We start from the raw sequence: 26354 nt of genomic DNA on the forward strand, positions 1-26354 counted from the left end.
AAAAATAACTTAAATCTCTTCTGTCATTTCAGGTTTTGCACTCAGCACTCTTCACATTTGATTTAATAGAAAGTGTTCTAGCTCGAGTAGAAGAACTCATTGAAGTGAAAGTAAAAGCTGTAATGGCTGAAAACATTTAGGTCAACTGAAATACTTGAATTATCATCCTTCTTGGAAGATAATGTTGACTATTAGACTTTAGTTGAAAAGGAGGCTACCAACCTTTAAAGAGTAGTGTAGAGTAGCCTCTAGAAAAATTGTAAACCCTGCTCTTTGTCTTGTTGCTTTTTTTTTTTTAATTTTTATTAAGAAGTCTTCAGCTATTTTTATCTGTGGTTCACAGAGATGGCCTATTTGTTAAAGTACTCCTCTTCAGAATTTGGTGCTTTTTTCAAAGATTAAAAAGTACGTCTACAAGGGTTTTTTGTTGTTGTTGTTATGCTGTGTAAAGGGAGGTATGATTGTGCATTTCTTGTTCTGTTCATTTTCAAAATACTTTAGGTAATAGTTGCTGACTGGTGTTCTGAATTATGAAGATTTTTATAAATTAACTTAGAGAGACATGAATTAAAAAACCTTGTTTAAGCAGTAGCTATTTTTATTAGCACTTTTTGACAAACAAGCTTCTATATTTACAAACTGAACTGGAAGCTATAGATAATAGACTATGGCAAACTATACAAGGTTTAAAGAAAAACACATCAACCTTGAGCCAAATAAGACATTAAAACTTGGTAACAGAACAGATAACTTGTGTTTAAAAATGTACTCTGTAAGGCTTCAGGCTTCATACACAACTATTTATGCACAAGAAAATGTATTTTGGAATTGTTTTGATCATTGTTGTTTCTAATGATAAAGTTTTCCTTAAGATACATTACATATTTTGGGAAGTTATGATAAAAAGATGAATGTATAAGTTCAGAACTGAATCAAATATCAGGATGGTTTTTCTATTAGTGCAGTTAAACCGCATTTTAAATTTTTTGTTAGAACATACATTGGGTATAATGTATGCTGTTTTTCACTGTATGGTATTTTAATACAATTCTTTGTTCCAAATGCATAAGTTCTATATACAGTCTTTTAAATGGAGTGGTATATTTTAAGAACATTCTATATTTTGTTCAAAATGTAGCTGCTATATTTATGAATAAAAACACCAGTGAATTAATTACAATGCAACTGGTATTCCTGAAGCATCTTCCAAACTGGACTGTTTTCCATTATGTGGGCTTTTGTCATTGCCATTTTGTAACGAATAGCATCTGCACACGGCTTGGAAGTCATCTTAGAGGAAAGAAAAATATTACAAGTAGGTAACAATTCTTTTTAGATAAACAAATGTTCAATATCTTAATTTTCAAATAGTACAAATGTATTTATCATAAAGAAATTTTAATCCTGTTTTCTGAAGTAAATGTTTAGAAATAATGTACACAGAGGTGATGGGATGTATTCCTGTAACTGCAAGACCAGTCCTGAAGTAACTGGTTCCATCAGCATTGCTTCTGATTATCTTGATAGTATTTCAAGAGAAGTTGGTGTGATAGCTCAGGACTAGACTAGTTGGGTGGTATTGTTCCCTTGGCCTATGCTAGAACAATAAAAAAAATATTTTTTAGGTCCTATGACAATTAGTGACTCTCATGCAAGAGGTCATTAAGTTGGCTCTATACTGCATTCACAAGAAATAATGTAGTGGCAACTTGTAATATGTACTATGTCCCTACAATTTTTAGTATGTACTATGTCACTTCTTACAGGGCTGTCCTGTTGAAATCTGATGTACTCATTCTGAACAAGCAGAAAAGCACATTCAAGTTTATAGGATCACCAGTAATCTTAAAAGCTTTTAAATTAATGCTTCATTAAGAGATGAGACCACAATAGAGTCCATAAAAAGTTAGAAGAGTACAACATTCAACCTTGTAATAAGTGTTTAGCAACTCTTCACATATAATAAATGGTTAGGTTACACACTTAAAATGATGAATACTCCAAACAGGTTAATACTAACTATTTTTAGATAAATTCAGGAAAGGATAAAACAAATTCATATTTGATTTCTAACATGCTATCGAACCTACTTTTTAAGTTTTGGTACATGAGATGCTTCTCATATTGTTATAGTTAGTGTGCAAGTTAAAATTCTTGTGGAAAAAAATGTTCTTAAAACCAGATTAGTGAACATACTCTAATAATGTGTATGTGTACAGGATGTGTTGCTGTTACAGACTAATTACACTTATTAAGCTATAAGAATAACATTATTATGTGCATCATTTAAAAATCTACAGGTAACCAGATTTTTCAGATAGCTATTTTACTTGAAGAAGCCATTACATACTTAGATCTAATTGATGAAATCAAGACACCCTAACGTAACTGTGGTAAGTAAGAGCTGAATTAGCTCTTAAGTATCTCATTTTTCATACATGCTATTAGAAGCTTTTAAAGTTACCTTTAACAATAGTTTAAATATTTGCTTAAAGAACTGAGCAACGGTTTTACCTCAAGGTTATTACATGGATTGTGGTCAATATGACACAAAGTTCCAGTAAGGAAAGCTAAGTATTTTCTAATGTATTTATTTTATTTTATTTTTCCTGGTTAATATACTTCTGAAGTACTCGAAGTTCTGAGAAGCTAACAATTTTAAGTATATGTAACTAGACTTACCTTAGCTATAGTTAGCATTAACTTAACCGTTTCAGCAGTATTATGAACTGGTATTATACGTAAATTGCTGCCCAGGAATCTGCACATCAAAATAAATTGAGGTTATTTTCTGAATGCACTTGAATTATTATGCCATAAAACTCAGAAATCACTCCCACACAATCTAAACAACTTCTATGTCTGCACCACAAATAGTTTTTATTTTTAGATGAAGAAGTTTGCTTTTATCTTTAACGGTAACAGGAGAATTCATGCTGTTTGTATACCTATCTGTCCCATTTCTATACCATTTGTTCAGCTTCTAAAAAAGTTTCAGAACTTGAACTATATCTTTGTAGTTTGCTATCTAAATATAGCAATCTGTATGTTAATTAGATGTGATTAAGATTTTGAGATAATTCTAAGAATTTCACGTAAAGACTTGGACCAATAATTTAACTTTATTCCAATAATTTAACCTGAAATTCATTCTCTCTATATAAATAAAGTTATTCATATGCATTCATGCTTGAGAATGGAATCTGAAGATTAAAATAACTAGTGCCAGTTGTCATTCAAGGCAGTCATAGAAGAGAGGTATCAAAGCTTAGGCAAGCACAGAGCTTCTCTCTAGACTTTTAGCCTAAGTATGTTGTAACAGTGACAATAAAGTTAGCATTGCTGTCATTTTCTGTTGTAGAAAATATAATTTAATCTAAAAATATAAATATCTAAAATACAATTGTCACTATCAATTTGGCATGGCCTGAAATGAGAAAACTATTTTTTTATTTTAATAAAATTACTGACTTGCCAAAGGGAATATATTTTCAAAATGTCACATTTGTTAGTGATCAACGCACTTCCGAATAGGCACAAAAGTAGATTGAGAATTAGCATTGCCATCAGCTGAATAATATGTTCTTGCTGAATGGTGGCAGAGCTTCTAAGAGCTCTCATGAAAATTTATGGAATTTTCATACAAGGATAATGGATTCCTACATTTCATCCCATACACTCTGCTACTCATCAGCATTTTGGCAACGTGCCCTGGATTTAATGAACGTGGCGCTAGTTTCAAGGAGGTAAAGATCAAAGACTCCATTGGAATAGTCACTTCTTTGATGTCAAGAGTGAAAATCAACTGCAGTTAAGACTACTGTACCTACCTGAAAATAGTTTTCATTAAATGTATGGAACAGAATCTGATAACTGTTCTCAGCAGGTGCATACTGAAACATGTAAGTTTTCAGGCTTCATTAGAAATCACAGATAATATTTTAAATATACCAGTTTTAATGTCTAGTTTTATACTCCTAGCATAGAATAACATTATTTCCATTGTTTAGCTGTGCATAGTAGACACCGTTCAAAGTGAACAGATTTTAACACCTGGTAAAGAATCTGTACTTTACAATAAAGCCTTTTCACATGAAGAAAACTTACCTGTTCTGTTTTGAAAATGACCAAGAAAAGATGCTGACAGAACTAAAAAAAAAAGTTTATGAAAATTGCCTAATTTTCCAGTGCGAGAGAAAAACTTGAAAAAGGATTACAAAGCCATAAAGTGATTGAAAGGAAGATTATTTGCTGTTTTGAGGAAGATCCCTTTTTGTTAACTATGACATGTTGGATTTATTCACTCAGCATTTTTTTCATTTTCCATTAATAAACTTTTTTTTTGCCAGGGGAAAATAAAATTCATCTGAATTTAGGACTGCTGAGTAAACAGTTATTTCATTTCTTCCTAGTAATAAAAAGATTGGTTTGATGTCGAAATCATACCTTCTCTGAATCCTAAACATTATATTCCATTCTTGTGGTCCATGAAGAGCAGCTGACAAAACCAAAAAACTATTCCGATGTATGTTTATGAACTTCTGAATTCTTTCTAGAAACTGTTCTTCCCCTCTCATAACTACGTCTTGAGTGTCTGCCAGTATAAATGCAACACCTATTGAAGAAATTAATATATGTCATGGAAATAACGTGATTAAGCCTTCTCACTACAAAAACCTAGATCAATAAGCAGAATTGTTATTCCAGGACTAGTTTAATAGTCAATAGAACAAAATGTTTGAATGAATTCACAAATCTTGATGGTGAAATGCAATCATGAGATTTAGCTAGTAATTTTAAGATAAAACTACAAAAAACTCAGAGGTTATTTTCTACCATAACATCAAAAAAGCATTCAGTACACTCAGGGTATAGACATCTGAATGCCTTTGCATGCAAATGCTTCAGGAACAAGAAATTGCTAAGATGGAATGTATTTAGGACTAGTGCAAAGACAGATTGAAGAGTTTATCTTATTTAGAAATAAGAATTGCTAAACAAATACCCTTTATTTTAAGATTAAGCTAAAATGTCTATCATGAAAAATGAAATTATAACCCCATCAACTAAGTTACTCTGAAAGGGAAAGTTATGTTGTAAATTTAGTAGGTTTAACAAGGAGATACAAAAGACTGGACCAATCTATGCCTTTAATCCTTATAGTTCAGGGAAGCTTTAGACTAAAGATCTTGTCTACCTGTCTAAAGCATCCACTGCTCTGAAAAGGATGGACAGGTGTTTCATGTTTGCAGTTTCAGTGATTTCCTAATCAAACCTGTTCAAACAACAAATACGCTCATTAACCCCCTTGTTACCACCAGGACTGCAAATGCAACTGGAATAACTAAAGACAAAGATCTCAGTTCACTCTTACATTTACAGCCATGTATACTAAAAATCTCAATGGATATCTTAGGTTTAAATGGCACTCAACAAGGTTACTCAGTTTTAACAAAACTATACTAAATAGTCCAGCTGATGATGGAAACATTCCATCCTCTGACTTAAAGTGCTATGAAATCACAGCTCCTTGCACGACTGCATGACACCCCAACACAGAAGCTTTTATTCAGTTCACTGCAGCCTACAACAGATCCTGACTTGGTGCATCATTAGAGATTAGGAATTTAAAAACAAACTTCAAAGTACCGTACCAGAAAGAGAAAAAATCACAGATCCAATTTCCACTGATTCTGAATATCGAACTCGGTGTTGCTGCCTCTGTAGAACTGTAGAGATTTCATGATTCTAAATAAATTGTAACATGTTATTTTTACATTTTCAGCCAACAAATTAAATACAAAGATTTTTAAAACATTGAAGGTTTTAGATGGAACTTTAGCATTGTTGCTTTAAAAATATTTATTCTACTTGCAATAAAAGTAGTAAAGCGTTAATTAAACTTTTTCAGTTAATTAAGTTTTGGAATATTTATATTGAAAGATATGAAATCATTGAACAGCAATTTTGTATGCATACATTCAGTTTGCCACAGGAAACTTGCACAAAGCATAAAGAAGCTCAAACATTATATATCCTATTTTTGTAAGATATGCTAAAGGAAGATTTGCAGAAGTGAGGAATATATAGTTGTGTGTTTCTAAGACTCCAGTTAATTAGACTGTTATTATTTTCATGGATATCAGCATTTCATTTGGAAGATAAATCAGAAAATCTGTATCGGAAATGATTTTCATTAAAGCTTTTTGACAGTATGCAATCCAATCAGGCAAACTAAGACACTGCAGTATCCAACATAATCATCTGCAGAATGGAGTGGGTTTGGATATAGTTTTCAGCCTACAAAAAGCATTTCTGCAGTACATAAAAGCTGCTCAAGCCCACACATTTTAAAGATTAGACCACTGAATCCTTTTTAACTAACATGTTTTTTAGGTTACCCTTTTAAAATGTAGCCAACCTGCCATGCAGGGAGGTGTCATGACCTAATAAAAGAGTACAAAATACAGTCAAGATGGCAAGTGTAGCCTGAAGGAGACAGCAACCAGCTGGACTCTTTCCAGCAGATCTCTGTCTTTTTTGTACCGGGGAGCCCAGAACTGGACACAGTACTCCAGGTGAGGCCTGACCATGGCAGAGTAGAGGGGGAGGATCACCTCCCTTGACCTGCTGGCCATGCTCCTTTTCATGCACGCCAGGATCTCATTGGCCCTCTTGGCCACCAGGGCACACTGATGGCTCATGGTCAACCTGTCGTCCACCAGGACCCCCAGGTCCTTCTCCTCAGAGCTCTGCTCCAGCAGGTCGTCCCCCAGCCTGTACTGATACATGTGGTTGTTCCTTCCCAGGTGCAGGACTCTACACTTGCTCTTGTTAAACCTCATCTGGTTTCTTCCTGCCCATCTCTCCAGCTGGTCCAGGTCTCACTGAATGGCAGCACAGCCTTCTGGCGTGTCAGCCACTCCTCCCAGCTTTGTGTCATCAGCGTACTTGCTGAGGGCAGACACTCTTCCCTCGTTAAGGTTGTCGATGAAGATGTTGAACGAGACCAGACCCAGCACCGACCGCTGGGGAACACCGCTAGTCACAGGTCTCCAGCCAGACTCTGCGCTGCCGATCACCACCCTCTGAGCTCGGCCACTCAGCCAGTTCTCAACCCACCTTACTGTCTACTCCTCTATCCCACACTTCCTCAGCTTTGTTGTTAGGATGTCATGGGAGACAGTATCGAAAGCCTTGCTAAAGTCAAGGTAGATGACATCCACTGCTCTCCCCTCATCTACCCAGCTGGTGATGCCATCATAGAAGGCAATGAGGTTGGTCGAGCACGACTTCCCCTTGGTGAATCCATGCTGACTACTCCTCATAACCTTCTTCTCTTCCAATTGCTTGCAAATGGCATCCAGAACAAGCTGTTCCAACACCTTTCCAGGGACAGAGGTGAGACTGACTGGCCTGTAGTTTCCCGCATCCTCCTTCTTGCCCTTTTTGAAGACCAGAGTGACATTGGCTATCCTCTAATCCTCAGGCACCTCTCCTGTTCTCCAGGACCTTTCAAAGATGATAGAGAGCGGTTTGGCAATCACCTCTGCCAACTCCCTCAGCATCCCATCGGGACCCATGGATTTGTATGCATTGAGCCCACTCAGATGCTCCCGAACCACTCTCTTGTCAACCATGGGGGAGCCCTCCATTTCCCAGACCCTTTCTCCTCCCACCATGGGCAAGGAGTCCCCAGGCAGAGTCCTTGAAGCAAAGACTGAAGTGAAGAAAGCATTCAGTATCTTCGTCTTCTCGGCATCTCCCGTTACCAGGACACCCCTCTCGTTCAGCAAGGGACCCATGTTATGCCTAGTCTTCCTTTTCCTGTTTACATACTTAAAAAGTATAGCCGATGCAATCATCACACTCTGGTACCTCTCACCATATTACAGATTAAGTTACTCTTGAAACTTTCACCAACCTGGAACAGTTTAACAGCTATCCTCCCAGCGCAAGCAGACAAATAAGAATAGGCTTTAAAGTAAAATGACTCAGGAATTAATTCAAAACCATTCACCTATTTGCACAGCAAAGATAGAGCAATAACCTCATTAGCAAAACTAATGTAAGCTATCCCTGATTGTAAGTCAAAGCCCTCAGCCTCTAAATTCTTTCAAGCTAGCATGAAATTGGCCTCAGCTGCAGGCACTAATTATCAGCTCCTTGACAGCCCCTTTCATTTTACTGGGGAATTGATATTAACAGTTATAAATACACATCACTATCTGTACGACTATTTTAAGCTTAATTGCACACTTACTAAGTAATAACCTAATCCATTGTTGATACTGTACAGTAGAAAATAAAGTGTTTAGGGAGAAATTCAGACAATTAAAAACATTCCTGGAAGAATTATTTATACTACTAATTGAAAGCAGCATCAGCACAGTGCAGAAGTGATGAGTCAGGAGAACAGGCCTAAAGCAGTACAACTCAGAATAACAGACGGCTAGAATACTAAATATGTACAGAAGTAGGTAGGGAAAAATAAAAATAAAAAAGACAACAACCAGTGCTATGGTGGAAGCAACTTCAAATAACATTGCTGTTTAATCATCTAAAAGGTATATTAATTGATATTGAAAAAATATATTTCCATGTATATAATGTAGAAAATACTTCTTTCACTGCTTCTTAGTGAGTCACATGCTGCTCTTGACAAATAGTCTTGTACCTGCAGGCCTGTACTCATAATAACTGTTGTTATCCATCTTGACTGTTCCTGCCCACCACTCTCTGTCATTTTTTGTGGTTTTAATGGCTTTGCAATGAAATCTCAGCTGCCTCTCTGAAAAACAAAACAAAACAAAACAAGAAAATAGAGATAACAAATATCTTAATTAAAGAGATACAGTATTTAAGGCACAGAGATCCATTGAAGGTATGATTAACAACCAGGGCACTACCCAGTTCTCCAAGATGTTTACAGGTACCCATCACCACCAAACTGATCTATATAAAATGGCAGTTACCTATCTAAATGGCTTTTCACAAAATTTGCATCTAGAGGTGTTAACAGCGAGCGAGCACCATAAATGACTTCAAGAATACATTTCTAGAAATTTCTATAACTTATTTGATGTCTAAGGAACTTTTGCTCTGTTTTCAAAGGGCACAGCTGTTACTCTGCTCCTTTTACAGGAAAGTATTTTTAGGCAGTCTTCCCCACGCCTCCTGCCCAACTCGGCTCAGCAACTCTTTCCGTGGGTGGCTGCGTTTCACTCTTCTGCAAGCACTCCCCGAGCCCAGGTTGGAGCCCATTTTCTACCTGGCTGAGGAGTGCTCGGGGCAGTGTGGATGCGCCTGAGGCAGGCCAAGCCCCATGCGGGGCCTGGCCCCCCTGAGGTTCCCACCTGGGGCACGCCACCTTAGGTGCCAGGAGAGCTGGTTTGCACAATCCCTTCTGCCACTCGGTTCCCAATTTACATTCTAACGGAGCTGCTCCTCGCTTGAAAAAAATGGGTATTTGGCAGTGATGTAGGCCCCGGGCCTGGTGAGGCCGCAGGGAAGGTGGGGCAGGGGGAGCTGTGGCTCGTGCTTCCTGCCTTGAGGGCTCTCTGCTCTCCCACAGCCATCCCGTGCACGGCGCTTCTCGGCCTCGCAGCTGAGCTAGGGAACCGGGGGCCTCTGACATGAAGGGGCACTGCAGAACATGGGGCCAGTGGTGGCCCGGCCTCTCCCAGGGCCCCAACTCCTTCCTGTGGCCCTTGGGAGGAGTCATGGCAGCTCCATGCTGGCGACGTGCGGTCGCCCAACCAGCTTTCCCTCACAGCTTCTCAGGAATGAAGAGAAAGTAACCAACATCTCCCAGCAAACAGATGACGAGCACTTAATTTACCACTAGGGAAGAGGGAACTTCTTGGCAACCGAGGAGACACTGAAGCCGGTTGCTGCCCTCTGGCTCCTGCCACTGGCTCTGTGTTGCCCTGGAGTCCGCAGGGCCATTGGCCTCTGCTGAGGTACAGGTGGGAGCCCAGACACCTAGTCAGTGTCCCACTAAAAGTCATCTAGGTCAGTGAGAGAGACTGCTGCCATACAATTATGATTGTGTGACATATTTACATGATAAAAAGGACAGAAAAGACAAAAGCCATGGGAAGATCCCAGGCAGAACAAGTAGGTGCCATAAACAGTAACGGCAGTAAGTTTACTTCAGCACAGGAAAAATCTTGAGGGAATGTTTTTAACGGACAGCTAATTATGCAGCTGTTTTCTTTGGTGTTCTAAATATAGAAGTTACTACAAAAATGTAAACCCAGCACCACTTTGAGAGAAAGAGGAGTTCCAGAGTACTGATGCTTCTTTTTTCCACTATATATGAGGAAACAATGTTTCTTTTATACAGCAAAGAGGAGCTTGAGCCCAGAGCCATTAAAAGTAGTAAAAAATAGAACATTGATTTCCATCTCTGTTTGTTGCACTGTATCTGTATGTAGACTTGTGGTTATGTATTGAAAACTGTATTTTTACTGAAAATCTGAGATCGTAGTGAAAACATTTCCTTTTAAAACTTTTTAGAGCATTTTTACATAGAAGAAAGTGACTTTAAGTATATATTTAAAAAACAAAATCAAATAGCAAGTTGTCTGGCTTGCTTAGGAAGAGAGAGTTAGACATCTTAGTGATTTAAAAATGACTTTCCACCTTCTTCTTTCAGGTGAATAAGCAGATTCACACCTGATGTTTACCTTTTGTTGGTCAAATCCACCAGAGAGTTAGAGTTACCCCTCACTGCAAGAGTATGGAAATGTCACACAACTATTGAAAGTAAGTCAAATACGTCTAATTCCTAATTCTTAAATTTCTGTGAAGTGTAATTGTAGGAGTCAGTATATTAAAGGAAAATAAATCCATGAGGTATCCAGGCTCCAATGTTTTTCTGGATGGCTGTGACAGGACCAATGAACTGTGAAGCCATTTCCTGTAACACAGTGGAGCCATTACCTTTTTTGACTGCTCTGACTGCATACAAAACTCAGAGTGTTGAGAACGTCAGGAATTCTTTAAAAATACAATTATAAAATAATAAGACAGTTTTATGATGAGGGTTGATTATCCAACTGACATCTGCTGATGTGATGTTTGAATTCGTGCACACTGTGAATGAGTTTGTGTTTCAGTACTTTCAGTACAGAGGAATTCTGGGCTACGGAGTAGGAACTGTTGCTGAAGTAGTTGTACTTGATTTTATAACACTATAGTGCCTTTGAATTAATATTTTGGAATATGTTTAATATGTATGAGCATTAAGTGAATTACATCAATTCTGATGGAATAGGTTGGAATAAAATGACAATTCACAACATAAATATACTTAACAGGTGAGTAGATTTTGTTTCATTCTGTGTAATATTGTTAGAAATGTACAGTACAAGAATAAATTACTACATTTTAAAAAATATGGAAAAATATAAATACTGGATTTAGGCTCCTGGGATACCAGCAGATGTCTTTTTCTGCTATAGCCATTTACTAAATATGAAGGAGTTGCCTCTTCACAGTTTACGAGTCTGTTCTCAATGTATGTCTGTCTCAGCAGTGCCTTTCTTCAAGCTGGATTTCTAACCTTAATGCTGTATCTGGGCTGTATGAGTATGTATGCACATACTGAAAATTAACCATTTCGAGAAGTTTTAACATTTTACCACTAGGATATCCATCATTAGCTTAAGGTAACTTAGTACAGTAACTATACAAAAACGAGCAAGCAAAAATACATATTAGACTGTCCTACTCTCACTTTTGAGCAGTATGGTTTCTTGTTACTGACTCCATCTCTGAAATATATTTTTAAAATAGTATTTTTTTAATGTTTGGAGGTCAAGTGGGCAAATGAAGCATGTTGAATCTGAAACTGAAAATAATTTTCAATCCACATCTGGAAAGTTTTCTGACAAGGTGGAGAATTGCTAGGAATATCAAGGCTGTCCTCAGCACTTGCAGTATATTCATTTGCTTCATGCAGTAGGGTAGTACAAGCAGTGCAGTTTATGACATCGACAAGAATCTTGCTTCCAGCCAGTCTGCTTGAATATAAAAACAGGCATGGTTTCAAGAAATGCAGACATTCAAGTCTTCATTCAACATACTAAAAAGTTAAGGACTATCAAAAATGATTTTATTAAACCTCCTAGTCTTCAGAAGTGTGTCATTATATTTTATTAAGACTGTTTTTACATGAGAAACAGTAGTATTTATATACTGACTGACTAGGTTTTAGTTTTGAAATAAGGTATTTGCATAATGTCGAATTATAATTATAGTTGGTTCCTGCCATCTAAGTAGAAGGCCATTTAAATAGAGCTTGGACTAAAAAAAGATGTATACTTTTTCAGTAACATATTCTTTAGAGTATTCTTCCCCCTAAGTGTTCTCCCTTTCAAAAAGTGACTTTGAGGGATCCTGTGCTGCCTGATGTTAAGAGCTAAGTACTACTTCACTACCATATCTGCACTAATTCTGTGCTTGATGTGAGTGTCCGTCCTTCCTCTTCCCTACTGAACCACTTGGATCAATGCTGTAGCCTTGAGACTACAATTGACCCCTGCAACATTGAGATTTAAGTTTTCAGCAAAGGTTCAAGTCTATGACTTCTTACAGATGTTAACCCAGTTCTTTGTCCTTTTGGGGACATGCACACAGAGCCACACACAAAATTCCTGGAACCTGTGTTATTCTCACTGATTTTGACCTAAGAGGCAATTGAGGCCAACATAGAATAGAATCATAGAATCATAGAATATCCTGAGTTGGAAGGGACCCTTAAGGATCATCAAGTCCAACTCTTGACACCGCACAGGTCTACCCAAAAGTTCAGACCATGTGACTAAGTGCACAGTCCAATCTCTTCTTAAATTCAGACAGGCTCGGTGCAGTGACCACTTCCCTGGGGAGCCTGTTCCAGCGTGCAGCCACCCTCTCTGTGAAGAACCCCCTCCTGATGTCAAGCCTAAACTTCCCCTGCCTCAGCTTAACCCCGTTCCCGCGGGTCCTGTCACTGGTGTTAATGGAGAAAAGGTCTCCTGCCTCTCGACACCCCCTTACGAGGAAGTTGTAGACTGCGATGAGGTCTCCCCTCAGCCTCCTCTTCTCCAGGCTGAACAGGCCCAGTGCCCTCAGCCGTTCCTCATACGTCTTCCCCTCCAGGCCTTTCACCATCTTCGTAGCCCTCCTCTGGACACTCTCCAACAGTTTCATGTCCTTTTTATACTGTGGTGCCCAGAACTGCACACAGTACTCGAGGTGAGGCCTCACCAGCGCAGAGTAGAGCGGGACAATCACCTCCCTCGACCTACTAGCGATGCCGTGCTTGATGCACCCCAGGACACGGTTGGCCCTCCTGGCTGCCAGGGCACACTGCCGGCTCATATTCAACTTGCTGTCTACCACGACCCCCAGATCCCTCTCTTCTAGGCTGCTCTCCAGCGTCTCATCGCCCAGTCTGTACGTGCAGCCAGGGTTTCCCCGTCCCAGGTGCAGGACCCGGCACTTGCTCTTATTGAACTTCATGCGGTTGGTGATCGCCCAGCTCTCCAACCTATTCAGATCCCTCTGCAGGGGCTTTCCACCCTCATTCGAGTCCACAACTCCTCCAAGTTTGGTGTCATCAGCAAACTTGCTCAAAATGCCTTCTATTCCTACATCCAGATCGTTTATAAAAACATTGAAAAGTACCGGCCCTAAAATGGAGCCTTGAGGGACCCCACTGGTGACCGCCCGCCAGCCTGACGCAGCCCCATTTACCATAACCCTTTGGGCCCTGCCCATTAGCCAATTGCTCACCCATCGTATGATGTTTTTATTTAGCTGTATGGTGGACATTTTGTCCAGTAGGATCCTATGGGAAACCGTGTCAAAAGCCTTGCTGAAGTCCAAAAAAATCACATCAGCTGGTTTCCCTTGGTCCACCATACGGGTGATCTTATCATAAAAGGAAATCAGGTTAGTTAGGCAGGACCTACCCTTCACAAACCCATGCTGGCTGGGACCAATGACTGCTTTGTCCCCCAGGTGCGCCTCAATAAGTTCGAGAACCATCTTCTCCATGATTTTACCAGGCACTGACGTGAGACTGACAGGCCTGTAATTGCTAGGGTCTTCTTTCTGACCCTTCTTGAAAATCGGCACAACATTTGCCAGCTTCCAGTCTACTGGGACCTCTCCAAATTCCCAGGATCGTTGAAAAATAATTGAGAGAGGTTCCGCGATGACGTCCGCCAGCTCTTTCAGCACCCGGGGATGAATCCTATCCGGACCCATGGACTTGTAGGGATCCAGGTGGAGTAGCAAATCCCGCACACGTTCAGGGTCGGTTGGGAGTTTGTCATCCCCACCGTCCCGGTCCTCCAGCTCAGGGCACCCTGGGTCCCGAAGCCCATCATCGGCATTGAAGACAGAGGCAAAGAAGGCGTTAAGCGTCTCTGCTTTGCCTATGTCATTGTCTGTGAGGAGACCTTCCCTATCAAGGAGCGGCCCTATGTATTCTTTAGTTCTCCTTTTTCCATTCACATATCTAAAAAAAACCTTTTTATTTTCTTTCACAGACACAGCCAGCTTCAACTCTAGGTGTGCTTTAGCCACACGAATTTTCTTCCTACAAACACGAACAGCATCCGTGTATTCTTTCCATGACACCTGGCCCTCCTTCCAGTAGCAAAACACTCTCTGTTTCCGCCTAATCTCCATTAGAATGTTCCTGGTCAGCCACGCCGGCCTCCTGCCACGCCTGCCTGACTTGCGATATTTAGGAATTGCCTGATCTTGTGCTTCTAGGAGGCATCGCTTAAAGAATGACCAGCACTGGTGGACATCGAGGCCTTCAAGAGCAGTTTCCCAGGGGACCTTGCTGACTACTTCCCTGAGCAGCCTGAAGTCCGCTTTCCCCATATCTAGGGATGAGGTTTTGGTGGCCCTTTTCCTTCTGTCACCGTAAATTTTGAACTCAACCACTTCATGGTCGCTATGACCGAGGCGGCCACCAATCACCACATCTCCCACCAGACCCTCTCTGTTTTCTAGCAACAGGTCTAGGAGGGCACCTTTCCTAGTTGGCTCTGTTAGCACCTGTACCAAGAAGTTATCATCTAGGTGCTTCATGAACCTCCTGGACTTGCTCGTGTCAGCCGTGTGGCACTCCCAGTTAACGTCTGGCAAGTTGAAGTCCCCCATAAGGACAGGGGGAGTTAATCTCGAGGCCTCTCTTAGTTCTGTAAAGAATAATTTATCGGCGCTATCGTCCTGGCCAGGTGGTCTGTAATAGACTCCCACAACGACATCCCCTTTATTCGTTCGTCCCTTGATCCTTACCCAGAGGCTCTCAACTTTGCCATCGCCGACCTGGAGTTCCACACAGTCCAGCCCCTGCTTCACATACATCGTCACCCCACCACCTCGCCTACCCTGCCTGTCCCTCCTGAAGAGCCTGTAACCATCTATCGCAACACCCCAGTCACAGGACTCATCCCACCAGGTTTCGCTTATGCCGATGATGTCGTAGTTGCGGGACTGGGCCAGTTCTTCTAGCTCATCCATTTTATTCCTCATACTGCGTGCGTTCGTGTAGAAGCATTTCAGGTGCGTCTCCTTACACTCAGCACCTTGTGGATCTAACCGAAGGACCTCACTGGCACACAGCCCCTCTGATTCTAGCGTACCATCCCTTAGGTCATCACCGGCGTGCCCGGTTTTAGCCCCTTCCCCCTTCGACTCTAGTTTAAAGCCCTATCTATCAGCCCTGCCAACTCCTGACCAAAGATCCTTACCCCTCTCCGAGAGAGGCGCATCCCATCCGGTGCCATCAGGCCCGGTGTAGCATAGACCTTCCCGTGATCAAAGAACCCAAAGTTCTGCCGGTCACACCAGTCTCAAGGCCACGAGTTTATGTGAACAGCACACCTTTTAGCTTCGATCCCCCCCTATCGGAAGGACAGAGGCAAACACAACCTGCGCCCCTGATCCTCTAAGTAGTCACCCCAAATCCCTAAAGTCTCTTTTGATCGCCTTCAGACTTCTTGTTGCTAACATAGGAGGCAACATTTTGCTACTTGGGACTACAGTAAAAACTCAGTTGTAAATGTATGGAGATTAAGTATCCAGTTATTACTAAGTTTTGTAGACCTACTCAAGTGTTCTGCAAGAATGTAAAAAATGTGTAGGAAGAATTGTTTTGGGTTAGGTTGAAAGGAAGTATGTAGATGTACAACTGATGTTACTGAATGACCTTCAGTTCTTCTACAACTTTGGACTCTTTCAGTCTTGAGGATTTGCCCAGGGAGGCAAATCCTCAAGACTGAAAGAGTCCTGCCCAGGGAGGTGGTGGAGTCACCATCCCTGGAAGTCTTCAAAAGACGTTTAGATGTAGAGCTTAGGGATATGGTTTAGTGGGGACTGTTAGTGTTAGGTCAAAGGTTGGACTCGATGATCTTGAGGTCTCTTCCAACCTAGAAATTCTGTGATTCTGTGATTCTGTGATTTGACCAGTGCATCAAGAGACTGATTGTTAGAGTTCTAATAATGAATCAAGAAGAAAGCAAAAGAGCTTTAAATGAAAAGGTTTTCATGCTTTTTTTTTTTTTTTTTTAACGATAAAAGACAGGGTGAAGCTGCAGCAGAGAGGAGAAATAGGGCTGTGTCTGGCAGCATACCAAGTAGTAAGGCCTGGGCACAGAGTGAAGAACTCCTTTCAGGCAGGAATAGAAAGATCTTGGGAGTAGAACTTTCATACGATGAAGATAATGGTTTAAACATTTGGATTAATAACTAATTTATGACAAGACAGTATCTCTCACAAAATTAATTTTTCTCTGCTCTCCTGGATCATATCCTGAATGTTCTGAATCAGCACCTATTTTGATATCTGATTTTGCAGGGCAGTCCCACAGCTACTTGTCTTTTGTATGGATTCCTATGAGAAAACTAATTTTTCATCTTCACACACATCACCTGTCCTGTTCTCTGACGACATGATCCAATAAAAAGTACTTTTTTCCACATTAGAGGAGAGAAAGTTGGACTGAAGGTCCACTAAATGCATGGAAAAAGAATCACTTTTTTTTCAATTTACAGAACACAAATTAAAATTGATGGCAGCTGTCCACGCATTCAATGAAGTACAATGACACAGCTTTTAAGTTACATGTAGGATTTATTATTTCCATCTGTCATACACAAATCAATAAAGAATCTTCAATATGTAGCATGGGGAAAAAAGCTTGTGGGACTATGCAACCATACAGTGATTCTGAAAGCAAAAGACTAGGTTCACAAGGAATCATTTGGAAATATGGTTACTTAGACCCCAGCTGTGATTCTAATTATTAATGTCTGGAAAACAAGTAGGTTGAAAACATGCAAGCATTCAGCTTGAGAGCTTAACATGCTCCTTACTCTCCCAAAGACTGAATGGTCAAAATATTATAGGATCCATTAAGGCATGGATTACAGCTAGTGACTCAGACTTTTCTCCAAATGCACCCCATTATGCATATTAGGATTAATCTCAATTACTAGAGCACGACAATCCAGAAAATAGGGATTTAAGTTTCTTGCTCTACCACAAAGATACAGGCAGACCTCTTGTTACAGGTATAAAATTTCACTTAGAGGTGGGTCTTATGTTCACGAGCATTAAAATTATCTCATTCTATGAAGGTAACTACAAGTTTTTATGCTACCAACACTGAATCTGGCATGTACGTATGTTTTGTCCTAAGCATATTGATATAATTCTACTGAAAGGCAGGATGCCATGCTGCATTCATAGGAGGGTTATAAAAAAGAAGCAAGAAATTAAAATGATCTCACTAAACACAAGTTTAAGAAAATCACACATTTGTTTGATCACAGTAAACCCAAGGTACCAGGGTTGCAGAAATGAGGATGCTCTTCAATTTAAGTAATTTTTTACAGCCTTACTAAGCTCAGTCTTAATTTGGTTATACAAGCTAAAATTTTTATTCAGGTTACCAATCCTTCTGTTCAAATGTTTTAAAATATCCCTAGTTTTATAAATGTGGATCTGATACCACTCACAGTAACTTCAGAGGGAGCTGAGAAAAAGTCAGAGTCACTTTTACTCCAGTACATAATTATAAAATGTGGTGAATTGTCCGGGTAATGGGGTCAGTCCCCACATTTGTGCATGCAAGTGTTCAGATTCACCAGAGCATTCAGTTATGTCCATTTCAGTTGTCTTCAGTTAACATTTTGAAAAAAATATTTTGGCTATTGATGTCCTTGTTAACTGTATCTAATTACTGAGGTATAGTCACCTCCCCCCAAATACTGAGGCTTCTGGTTTTGGAGATCTGATCAGCATTCATATTTTACAGTGCAATAGCAAAAGATTATTTGTTCCACGTAATGCAGAAAGTTACATTTCTCAGGATTTTGATTTCCCTAATGGAACAGTCTTCTGAGCTGGGAATTTCAGTAATAAGTCAAAGAGATTAGGGAAGCAACCTAATGGAATTCCATTATTAATTATCGCATACTTTAGATCCATCCAGATGGTTCATCAAGATTAGAATCTCATTAAGTTGAGAGTACCATCTGAAAACACGAGTATGCATAGTGCTTGCCCCCAGTGCCAGTTCCATTACCCTTTCTGAGAAGTGAATGTTAACCTGAAAGCCAGTCTGCAAATGTTTGAGCAGATTTACTCATGTTTGCAGAACTGTAGCCTAATTCACTGTACAGTGTAGATGACGTATAGCAAGTAAAAAAGAAAGGTTAAATGCAAGAAATAAATAGGTGTGCATGTGCATGCATGCATTGTTTAGCTTATTCATCTATTATCAAAGGTAAAAAATATGTATATATATATATATATATACACACTGAAATCACTATTTTTCCTCAACTGATATCCGCGTTTTATATAAATCATTTTCTTCCATGTTTAGTTTCCTTAAACACATGTAGTAGTTGCCAATAGGAAGCTTGGTGTTAAATGAGCAAAGAATGAATTTGAGCTGTAATTTTTCCAAAATAAAATGCATTAAAGCTTATTTTTGAAAAACAGCATATATAGCTTATAGCTATAGTGTTCAAGAGATAAAGGTGAAAACCACTATGGATTTTCTGCAAGAGATTAAAACTTCTAATTATACTGGGTTTCAAATGTAAAAGCCTCTTTCCATGGAACCATCTATTGTAGCAAAGCTGCTACTTCTGATTCTCTTTTGTCTTTAGTTCCTGTGTAGTCCTGGCAAGAACGTCATCTATCATAGTATGAATGTTAAATCACTCCAGGCATGAAATATTAACAGAATACATACAATTATGACTCCTAAATTGAAGTCTTTCTAGCTGCAATTTGTCACCATTCCAATTGTACAGTATTATAGGTTAGAATAAAACTAGAATAGTAAGAAATACAGATATTGGAAAAATAGCATTTCTAGTACATGCATTTAATATAGCTAAGCCTTGAACCTATTTTAGCAGAGGTCAACAGGAGTTTTGCCTTTGATATTAGTGGAAGCAAAATTATGCCTACTTAAATGTCTTGGATTTGAGCAACAGATGATCAACATAAGAGCAGTTCTTAATTCCTTCATGCAAAGGTTTAGCTTTTCTGCAACAAAGTAGTATAAACATGCGAGTAATTATTTTGCAGATGGCAGTAATATATATTCAGAGTTTTAAAATAGTCTTCTGTGATCTGTGATTAGAACAGGTACATTATTTTTTGTGTGTATATTCCCTGAAAGAAAGTAAGATAGATGATGTTAGGGGAATTCGTATTATGGACAAACTTTGTGTGAGGAAAATGGGATGTTTTCTTGCCCACTAGCTCCTCTGAAGCAATATTAAAATTTGTAGGTTTGACAATTCAGTGTAGTTTTGAAATAGATTTAAAACCTTAAAAAGTAAAATGTGGAATAAGATTATTCAATACATACAGTCAAATCGTGTATTAGCCAGAAATTAAAAATATTGCAAGCCAGGCGTATTTCTTACACTTCTTGACTAATCTTTTTCAAAATACTTTCAAATAGTTTTATTATAATGCGAACATTTGTATCTCAAGTAACTATTTCCAGTGTGCATTGTGTTCCTGTCTACTGACTTTATTCCAATTTGACATGCTACAGACCTTCATAAAGCCCAGCAACCTCAACTAACTTTGAAGTTACCCCTGCTTTTAGCCGGAGGTTAGCCTAGAGACCTTCAGAGGTCCATTCAGGCCTGAATTCTTCTGTAATTCTGTGATTTTTCTGTTTCTATTCATTCTATGATTCTATAGCAATTTTTTTCCAAGAGAAAAATGATACATTTATGATGCATCTTTTCCACTACCCATACCACAAAAGCACACATTCATCTCTTGCACTCTCATCCGATCACTTACAGTAACAGCCCCGACTGCATGCTGATCTAATTTCACGCATACTTACTCATCTCTCCTGATCTTCATTTTAGGTCTTAGTCTCCTGATTTCTTGTGCTATGCTGTATAAATATGGCATCTTATGCATTTAAAATCAAAATTAAACATATTAACTGATGTGTTTTGTTAACTGATGCCTCTCTCTTACTTGCTAGCTTCAGTTTCCTTCCTACCTTTCTCTCATATTCTTCCAAGCTCCTCCATTCGAAGGAAGCTAGAATCTCATCTTGATTGCACCTAAGAACATTTTCTTAACCAGCCTCAAAATTGCTGTTTTATTCACATCATCTATCTCCTGGTCCATTTTCAATTATTTTTTTTTTCTTTTCTTATATTCTGCCTCCCTCATTTGACTCCTGTCTCCACCTTTGTTTATTTTCTTAGCTTCCTTGATTATTTTTCAACCAAATCCTTTGAAAGAACCTCAATTTCCTATAGGGGTCCAAGTGTTCAGGCCTCAAGTTCTTTCTCTTTTCTTGTCTGCAATATGTGATTTATTCCACAAATACAGTTTTAGCTAGCACGGGAAAAACTGGCAAGGCCGCTTCTCCAATGCAATTCAGACTCTTCCTTTCCAGACAAAAACAGTTAATTATGCTGGTATGACATCTGGACCGTCTGGAGGTCTAGCCTATTTTGAACGTAATACATCTATACCTGTTAAACATCCTTCCTGTTTTTTACTTCCATAAAACGTCATTCAGGATAAGCAAAAACAGGGTCATCGTCTTAAAGTCTGATTTCCAAGTTCTCCCTTCTAAATTTCTGATTCTTTATTCCCTGTAGGATACAGGCAACTTTATCCATTCACATAAGCAGATCTCATGGAAGCTGTCAGTATTACCTTTTGACTGCAAGTTTCTCTTCTAGACTGACAAAAAACAATTTTACTGCTGTTACTCATTCAAAATACTACTGCCAAGATAAATTCTTAACCATTACTTTGACTATGCCATCTTGTTTCAGTGGGTGTACATACCTTGTCTTTACATCAGAGGTCATTCAGGACCTCTTACGCCCTATTTATTTGGGGCCCATGATACTAGCTTTGGCTACCTGCATATTAAGTTTTCAAACAAACCTTTGTCCGTTCTCTCATGCTTTGGAGAGAGGCCAGTACATTGGCAGAATGATTGTCAGGAGATGTGAGCAGGTTCCAGAGAACTCAAGTGATTGATGCTATTAAACAGACAGCCACCTATACCTGCCTAAAGCTTGCACTGCCTCCTAAATGTGGAGGGACTATTAAACAACATTGAGCACAAGCAGACAAGCAGGATTGGTCAGCAATATAGATCCTTACAGCTTCCTCCAATTTTCCCTTCCCATAATGCATACAGAGAAAAAAAAAAAACACAACCGTTTAAACTGATGGTGCACTGAAACTATTGCTGATTGGCTGAACTAATATTGACTCTCATTTTACTTTTGCATCCTTTTTTTTTTTTTTTTTTTTAAACCTTTTGCCTTAACTTGGATTATAGCCACGCTGGGAAGCCTTCGTTTTTGTTCTGTGTTTGTACAGTGTCTAGCCAGTGGGATGCTGGTCTGATTAAGACTCACAGGCAGTCTGGTAATGTGAATTAAAAACAATACTGCTTTTTGTTCTTGCTACTTCTACAGAGAGTCTGTGGCTGTGGGAAGCTGAATTCTATTGTTACATATGCATCAATCGAACAATACACCAAATCCTAATCATTGGTCTGCTGCAAAACTATTACAGGAATTATAACATCAGTGGGTATTTGAAGAGAGAATCTGATTTAATTGTTATACAGCAGCTGGAAAAGTAAATAAAAATACAGCTCAGTAACATGATTATATCTCAATATGCAAAGTGTGAAACTTTGTGTGCTGGTTTTCAGTTATTTTTTTTAATTCCGTAAGTTAAAAATATGGGTAAAGCAAAAAATAGACAAGGGGAACCTTTCTTTCACTTTGTCACTTTTCCTAATCCTTTATCTTCTTTCCATCATTTCATTTAACATTTGAATGTCCACCAGGGGCATCAACCAGGATTTTAAAGTTGATTAAACAGTATTTTAATCATCTTTTATGACCACATTTTGCACAGAAGTTGAGAAAAAAAAACAAACAACACATTTCTTCAACATTCTGTGAGAGCTTCTCTAGTTGTTTTTTTTTTTTTTTTTTTTTTAATTCAGAAGTTACTGCCCTTGCTTGTGACCTTGAAAGTAAAAGCTGTTTTCTTGATGACTTGCACCTCTAAAGGTTCTCCTAACTCCTTCAATAATAAAGGCTTGGCTATATACAACATATATATTTAAAATTTTAATATCACAGAATATTAATGCTGATAAAAGCTAAGAAGACTACAGGAAAAGTTACTATGAGATTGAATATCTTTCTTGCATGGGTTCTGAGTCCTTCTTCATTGTCAGGAAAAGAGAGGAGGGTTTTATTTTCCCCCCCCCCCCTTTCTTGATATTAAAGAAAGTAATACAATTCCTCCTCAATTTCTTTGGGGAAAATAAAATGTCACTTTTACTTCTGTAACAGAAGTTCAAAAAAGTGGCTTTCTTGAGTAAATGTTTTGCCTTAGAGCCCTTTATTTTGTCAAGTCCAAACACAAGTTATGACTTTATGACAACTTTAGTAACGTGTTAGGGCAACTTCATATTTCAACACAATGAGAGTTTCTGACTATTGATAAAAAATAAATGAAGTTCCTACAGAAAATTAAGGTGCCCTGCCAGAGTTCTGCAAAACTGACTATATTATCATTGTTAAAGCCAGCTAAAGTTGTGCTTTATAGTTAAAAAAAAAAAGTTAGAAGTGCTGTATGGCAGTAAAAGGCTGTTAATGACTAAGAGGAGGTAGAATACTTCTTTAGATTTTGAACTGTGTGAATGACAAGCCCTATCATTTCCTTACTGCAGGAATTTTAGAGGGGGTAACCCCTGCAGGGAAAAAAACCCTCTGTGCTTCAGGAAGAATTCTGTCTTTGTAAGAACAATGAATAATTTCTCACTCCCCTCTTCCCCTATCAAATCAGAAGAGACAATAAACTGTCCCCTCTATGCCCAAATTCACACCTAGAAGCAACAGAATGAGCAGTACTGAGAAGGATGTCCTATCTCATTCTGCTCACAGAAGAATGGTTATGTTGGCATTTAGTCTCTGGATAGAAGCTACAGTAGAGAGATACAAGAATTTTGTTACCCCCCCCCAAAAAAAATGTAGTATTTATGAGAATAAACAAAACTGAATCTCTGAGAATCTAGCTATGCCTCAGGTAGTGTCAGAAGTTACAGGGTGCAACTGTAAGGAAGTGAAACACAAAGCTAGTTCTAGACAAAGTCAGACTTCTGATATGAGTGACTAGATTATTTCTACCAGGACTTCAGACTGAGATACACTTTTAGAAATATCAGACATACTCTTTTAAAACAGGAGCAGCATTCTCCTAACTCTTCTGAATTAACGTACTATGCCATTAAAAATATTTACTTAAATACGTGCATTTTCAAGAAACAATGCCCTTCCTAGAGCACAGAGCCTCTTAAGACTTATATTTAAAAAATTTATTGAAAACTTGTAAACAAAAAAAATACAAAAAAAAAATCAAATGTGGATGAAACAGATGAAACAAGCTGCTCATATTAATAAAGCCCAAAGGGGATTCAGATTGGAACCTTTCCTGTGAACACAAATTTCTGGCAGACATGACCTTTCGACACAACCATTCTGAATCTTTATTGTTGTAAAATTGAGTCACCATATAGAGAAAGAGAGAGAAAAAAAGGAGGGAATAACTCTACTAATTGTGCAGTCATCTTTAAATTCTTGCTCAATGAGACTATTAAATGGCAAAAGGAAGATAAAAGGAGAGAGGAAACCGAGATCTTCCTTTCAGGTCATCTAATTTTTCTAACAATTCCAGAAAATACATGCTCAAAATTCATTTTAGAAAAGACATACATTTAAGTCTTGAAAAATAATTGTACTTGCAATTAAATCTAGATTATAAATTAACATATTTACCTCATTATATCAGAAAGATTGCCTCAGTACCAAGAATTGCTTGTTCTTGACTGATGCAGTATTTCATTATTGTATGGAAAGAACGCATCAAAAATAGATTTGGGGAATGGATTGAAGTTAGTTGCAAACATTTGATCACCTTAATGATGAGTTTCCAGTTCAAGAATTGTCCATTCCCCTTGAGGGGAAGAACAGTCTTCAGATGAAAAGCTTGCCACTGTTATGCTTGCTGAAGAGTCATCAAGTGGAGACATAAGTTCAGTCCACCTACTGAATGTGTCGACTTGTGATGTACCCTGAGGATTCGAACCATCTCGCGCCAGAAACAGTGTCTGATTGATGAGACATTGTGCTAAGTTAAGGTCTTCAGGAACAGAGTTTTTGAAACCTATGTTTGAGTCCTGCTCAGATAACAGTTGCCTGAGAAGAGTCCAATCCTGTTCTGCAAACTGCTGATCTTCAAGATCCACATCTAGAACTGCTGTTTCTGAATCCATCCTCTGCTCAATTGCTTCTCCAACATCCATCTCATATATTGGAGAAAGGGTTTTTGAAGGCCGGTGCTCAAACACGCAGGTTTGTGCCATTGTGTCATAATCATCTATGTCTCCTGAAATAATTCACAATACTGTACAATGTAAAAATTGCAGGTGATCCTCCCCTCAGGGCTGTGTAGAACAAATTTAACTCATTCAGGAAAGATAATCCAACCAGGTTAAAAAGGGGATGATGGAGGGTTATACAAAATTGACAAAATTTTAGGCATTTATTTCCTATATAAAAAACGAAGTATGGTTTATAAATCAAGTTAAAGCAGCAATCACCACTGGTAATTAACAATAACCTCCATAATTAAGTTTCTGATACAGAAAACGACAATGTAAATACACATTTAATGCACATGAAATTTCTCATTTACTACATAAATTAAATTTAGACCAGGAGGTGCATGGAGGGAATTAATAGAGAATGATTTCTGTATGGTGACTTAAGCCATGTCAGCTTAGAAAAGAATTAAAGACAAAATACTTCATCCACAGGCTTATTTCTACACTGCACATGCAATGGCAGCTGCAGGCAAGGGCAAGCAAAACTTAAAAAATAAAATAGTACAACTTTTGTTGTCTTTGTGTTATATGGTTTGGTTGAACATAGATCGTCATCAGCATTTCATTGCTCTTGAATACACAATAGTTGATAACACTATTGTATATTTTTGATGGGAAAAACAGACTGAATTATTGGTATAAAGACAAAACACAAAACAACTAGACAAGTATTCATCTAGCCACATCAAACAAGTTAGAACTCTTCTGTGAATAACTTATTTCTTAGTTCTAAGTATAATCTCTCTTTTAGGAAATAAGTTTTTACTGGTAAAATTTAGAATATTATACATCTCACAACCTCTAAATCAGAGTTCAAACCTGCTCCCACTGACGTATATGGCAAATATTCAGTTATATTCAATGGGAGAACGACCCAAGTTTGTGTATAATATATAAATAAATAAATAAATTACAACGGTAATACATATAGCTGTTCAGGTAAACGGTTCAGTGCACTTTAGTTAAGGTTATTACTGTAGTTATTGCACATCCCATTCAGACATACTATATGTTGTCAAGCAGACAAAACAAATACTAAGTTTCCATCAAAAGTTGATGCTGTCAATGTTAGATTGGATCAAAAATAACTTAGGTACAAAAAACTGCATCCAATCTTTATTCTAGCATTACATTTAAATCTTTTCCTGTAGTAGTTAAGTTTCTCATTGAACAGCATGGTATTTATGGATATATCAGACAATCTTTCTTTACCATAGTGAAATACTTAAAAATACTTAAATTTAATATAATTTCCGCCAAAATTACTTCAGTTTAGGATTCAATCCCAGGCAAATTGCCAAAGCTTTCCCTAGTAATTTGCTCTTGAATGACTGAACGTTTCTATTT

The 26354-nt window shown here is 38.4% G+C and overlaps 3 protein-coding genes across 8 annotated transcripts in view; 1 reads left to right on the top strand and 2 right to left on the bottom strand.

Moving 5' to 3' along the window:
- The window catches only part of GLMN (glomulin, FKBP associated protein), a 22929-nt gene extending 21744 nt beyond the window's left edge, over nucleotides 1-1185 (top strand). The window contains exon 19 of the mRNA XM_068690906.1: nucleotides 33-1185. Coding sequence (XP_068547007.1) covers nucleotides 33-140 — 108 coding nt within the window. The 3' untranslated portion in view covers nucleotides 141-1185. The remainder of the gene's footprint in view (nucleotides 1-32) is intronic.
- Nucleotides 704-8761, bottom strand: C8H1orf146 (chromosome 8 C1orf146 homolog). 3 transcript variants are annotated; one of them, XM_068690909.1, is made up of 5 exons: nucleotides 8678-8761; nucleotides 5655-5748; nucleotides 4447-4615; nucleotides 2683-2761; nucleotides 704-1290 (listed from the first exon to the last, which is right to left on the bottom strand). In XM_068690909.1, exons 1-5 carry the CDS (start codon nucleotides 8744-8746, stop codon nucleotides 1171-1173), a joined length of 531 nt encoding a protein of 176 aa, XP_068547010.1. In that variant the 5' UTR covers nucleotides 8747-8761; the 3' UTR covers nucleotides 704-1170. The 3 variants fall into 3 exon arrangements, 1 of the variants encoding a protein (XP_068547010.1); XR_011098997.1 differs by lacking the exons at nucleotides 4447-4615; nucleotides 8678-8761 and adding an exon at nucleotides 7925-8384 and having other exon boundaries at nucleotides 704-1597; XR_011098996.1 differs by lacking the exons at nucleotides 4447-4615; nucleotides 8678-8761 and adding an exon at nucleotides 7925-8384 and having other exon boundaries at nucleotides 1233-1290.
- Nucleotides 8762-21814: 13053 nt separating this feature from the next.
- BTBD8 (BTB domain containing 8) overlaps nucleotides 21815-26354 on the bottom strand; it is a 36325-nt gene continuing 31785 nt past the window's right edge. For all 4 annotated transcript variants that reach the window (XM_068690895.1, XM_068690893.1, XM_068690894.1 and 1 more), the window contains one exon: nucleotides 21815-25009. In XM_068690895.1, the coding sequence (XP_068546996.1) occupies nucleotides 24540-25009 (470 nt within the window). In that variant the 3' untranslated portion in view covers nucleotides 21815-24539. The remainder of the gene's footprint in view (nucleotides 25010-26354) is intronic.

This window comes from Anas acuta, chromosome 8 (genome assembly GCF_963932015.1).
Source record: "Anas acuta chromosome 8, bAnaAcu1.1, whole genome shotgun sequence".
Lineage (NCBI taxonomy): Eukaryota > Metazoa > Chordata > Aves > Anseriformes > Anatidae > Anas > Anas acuta.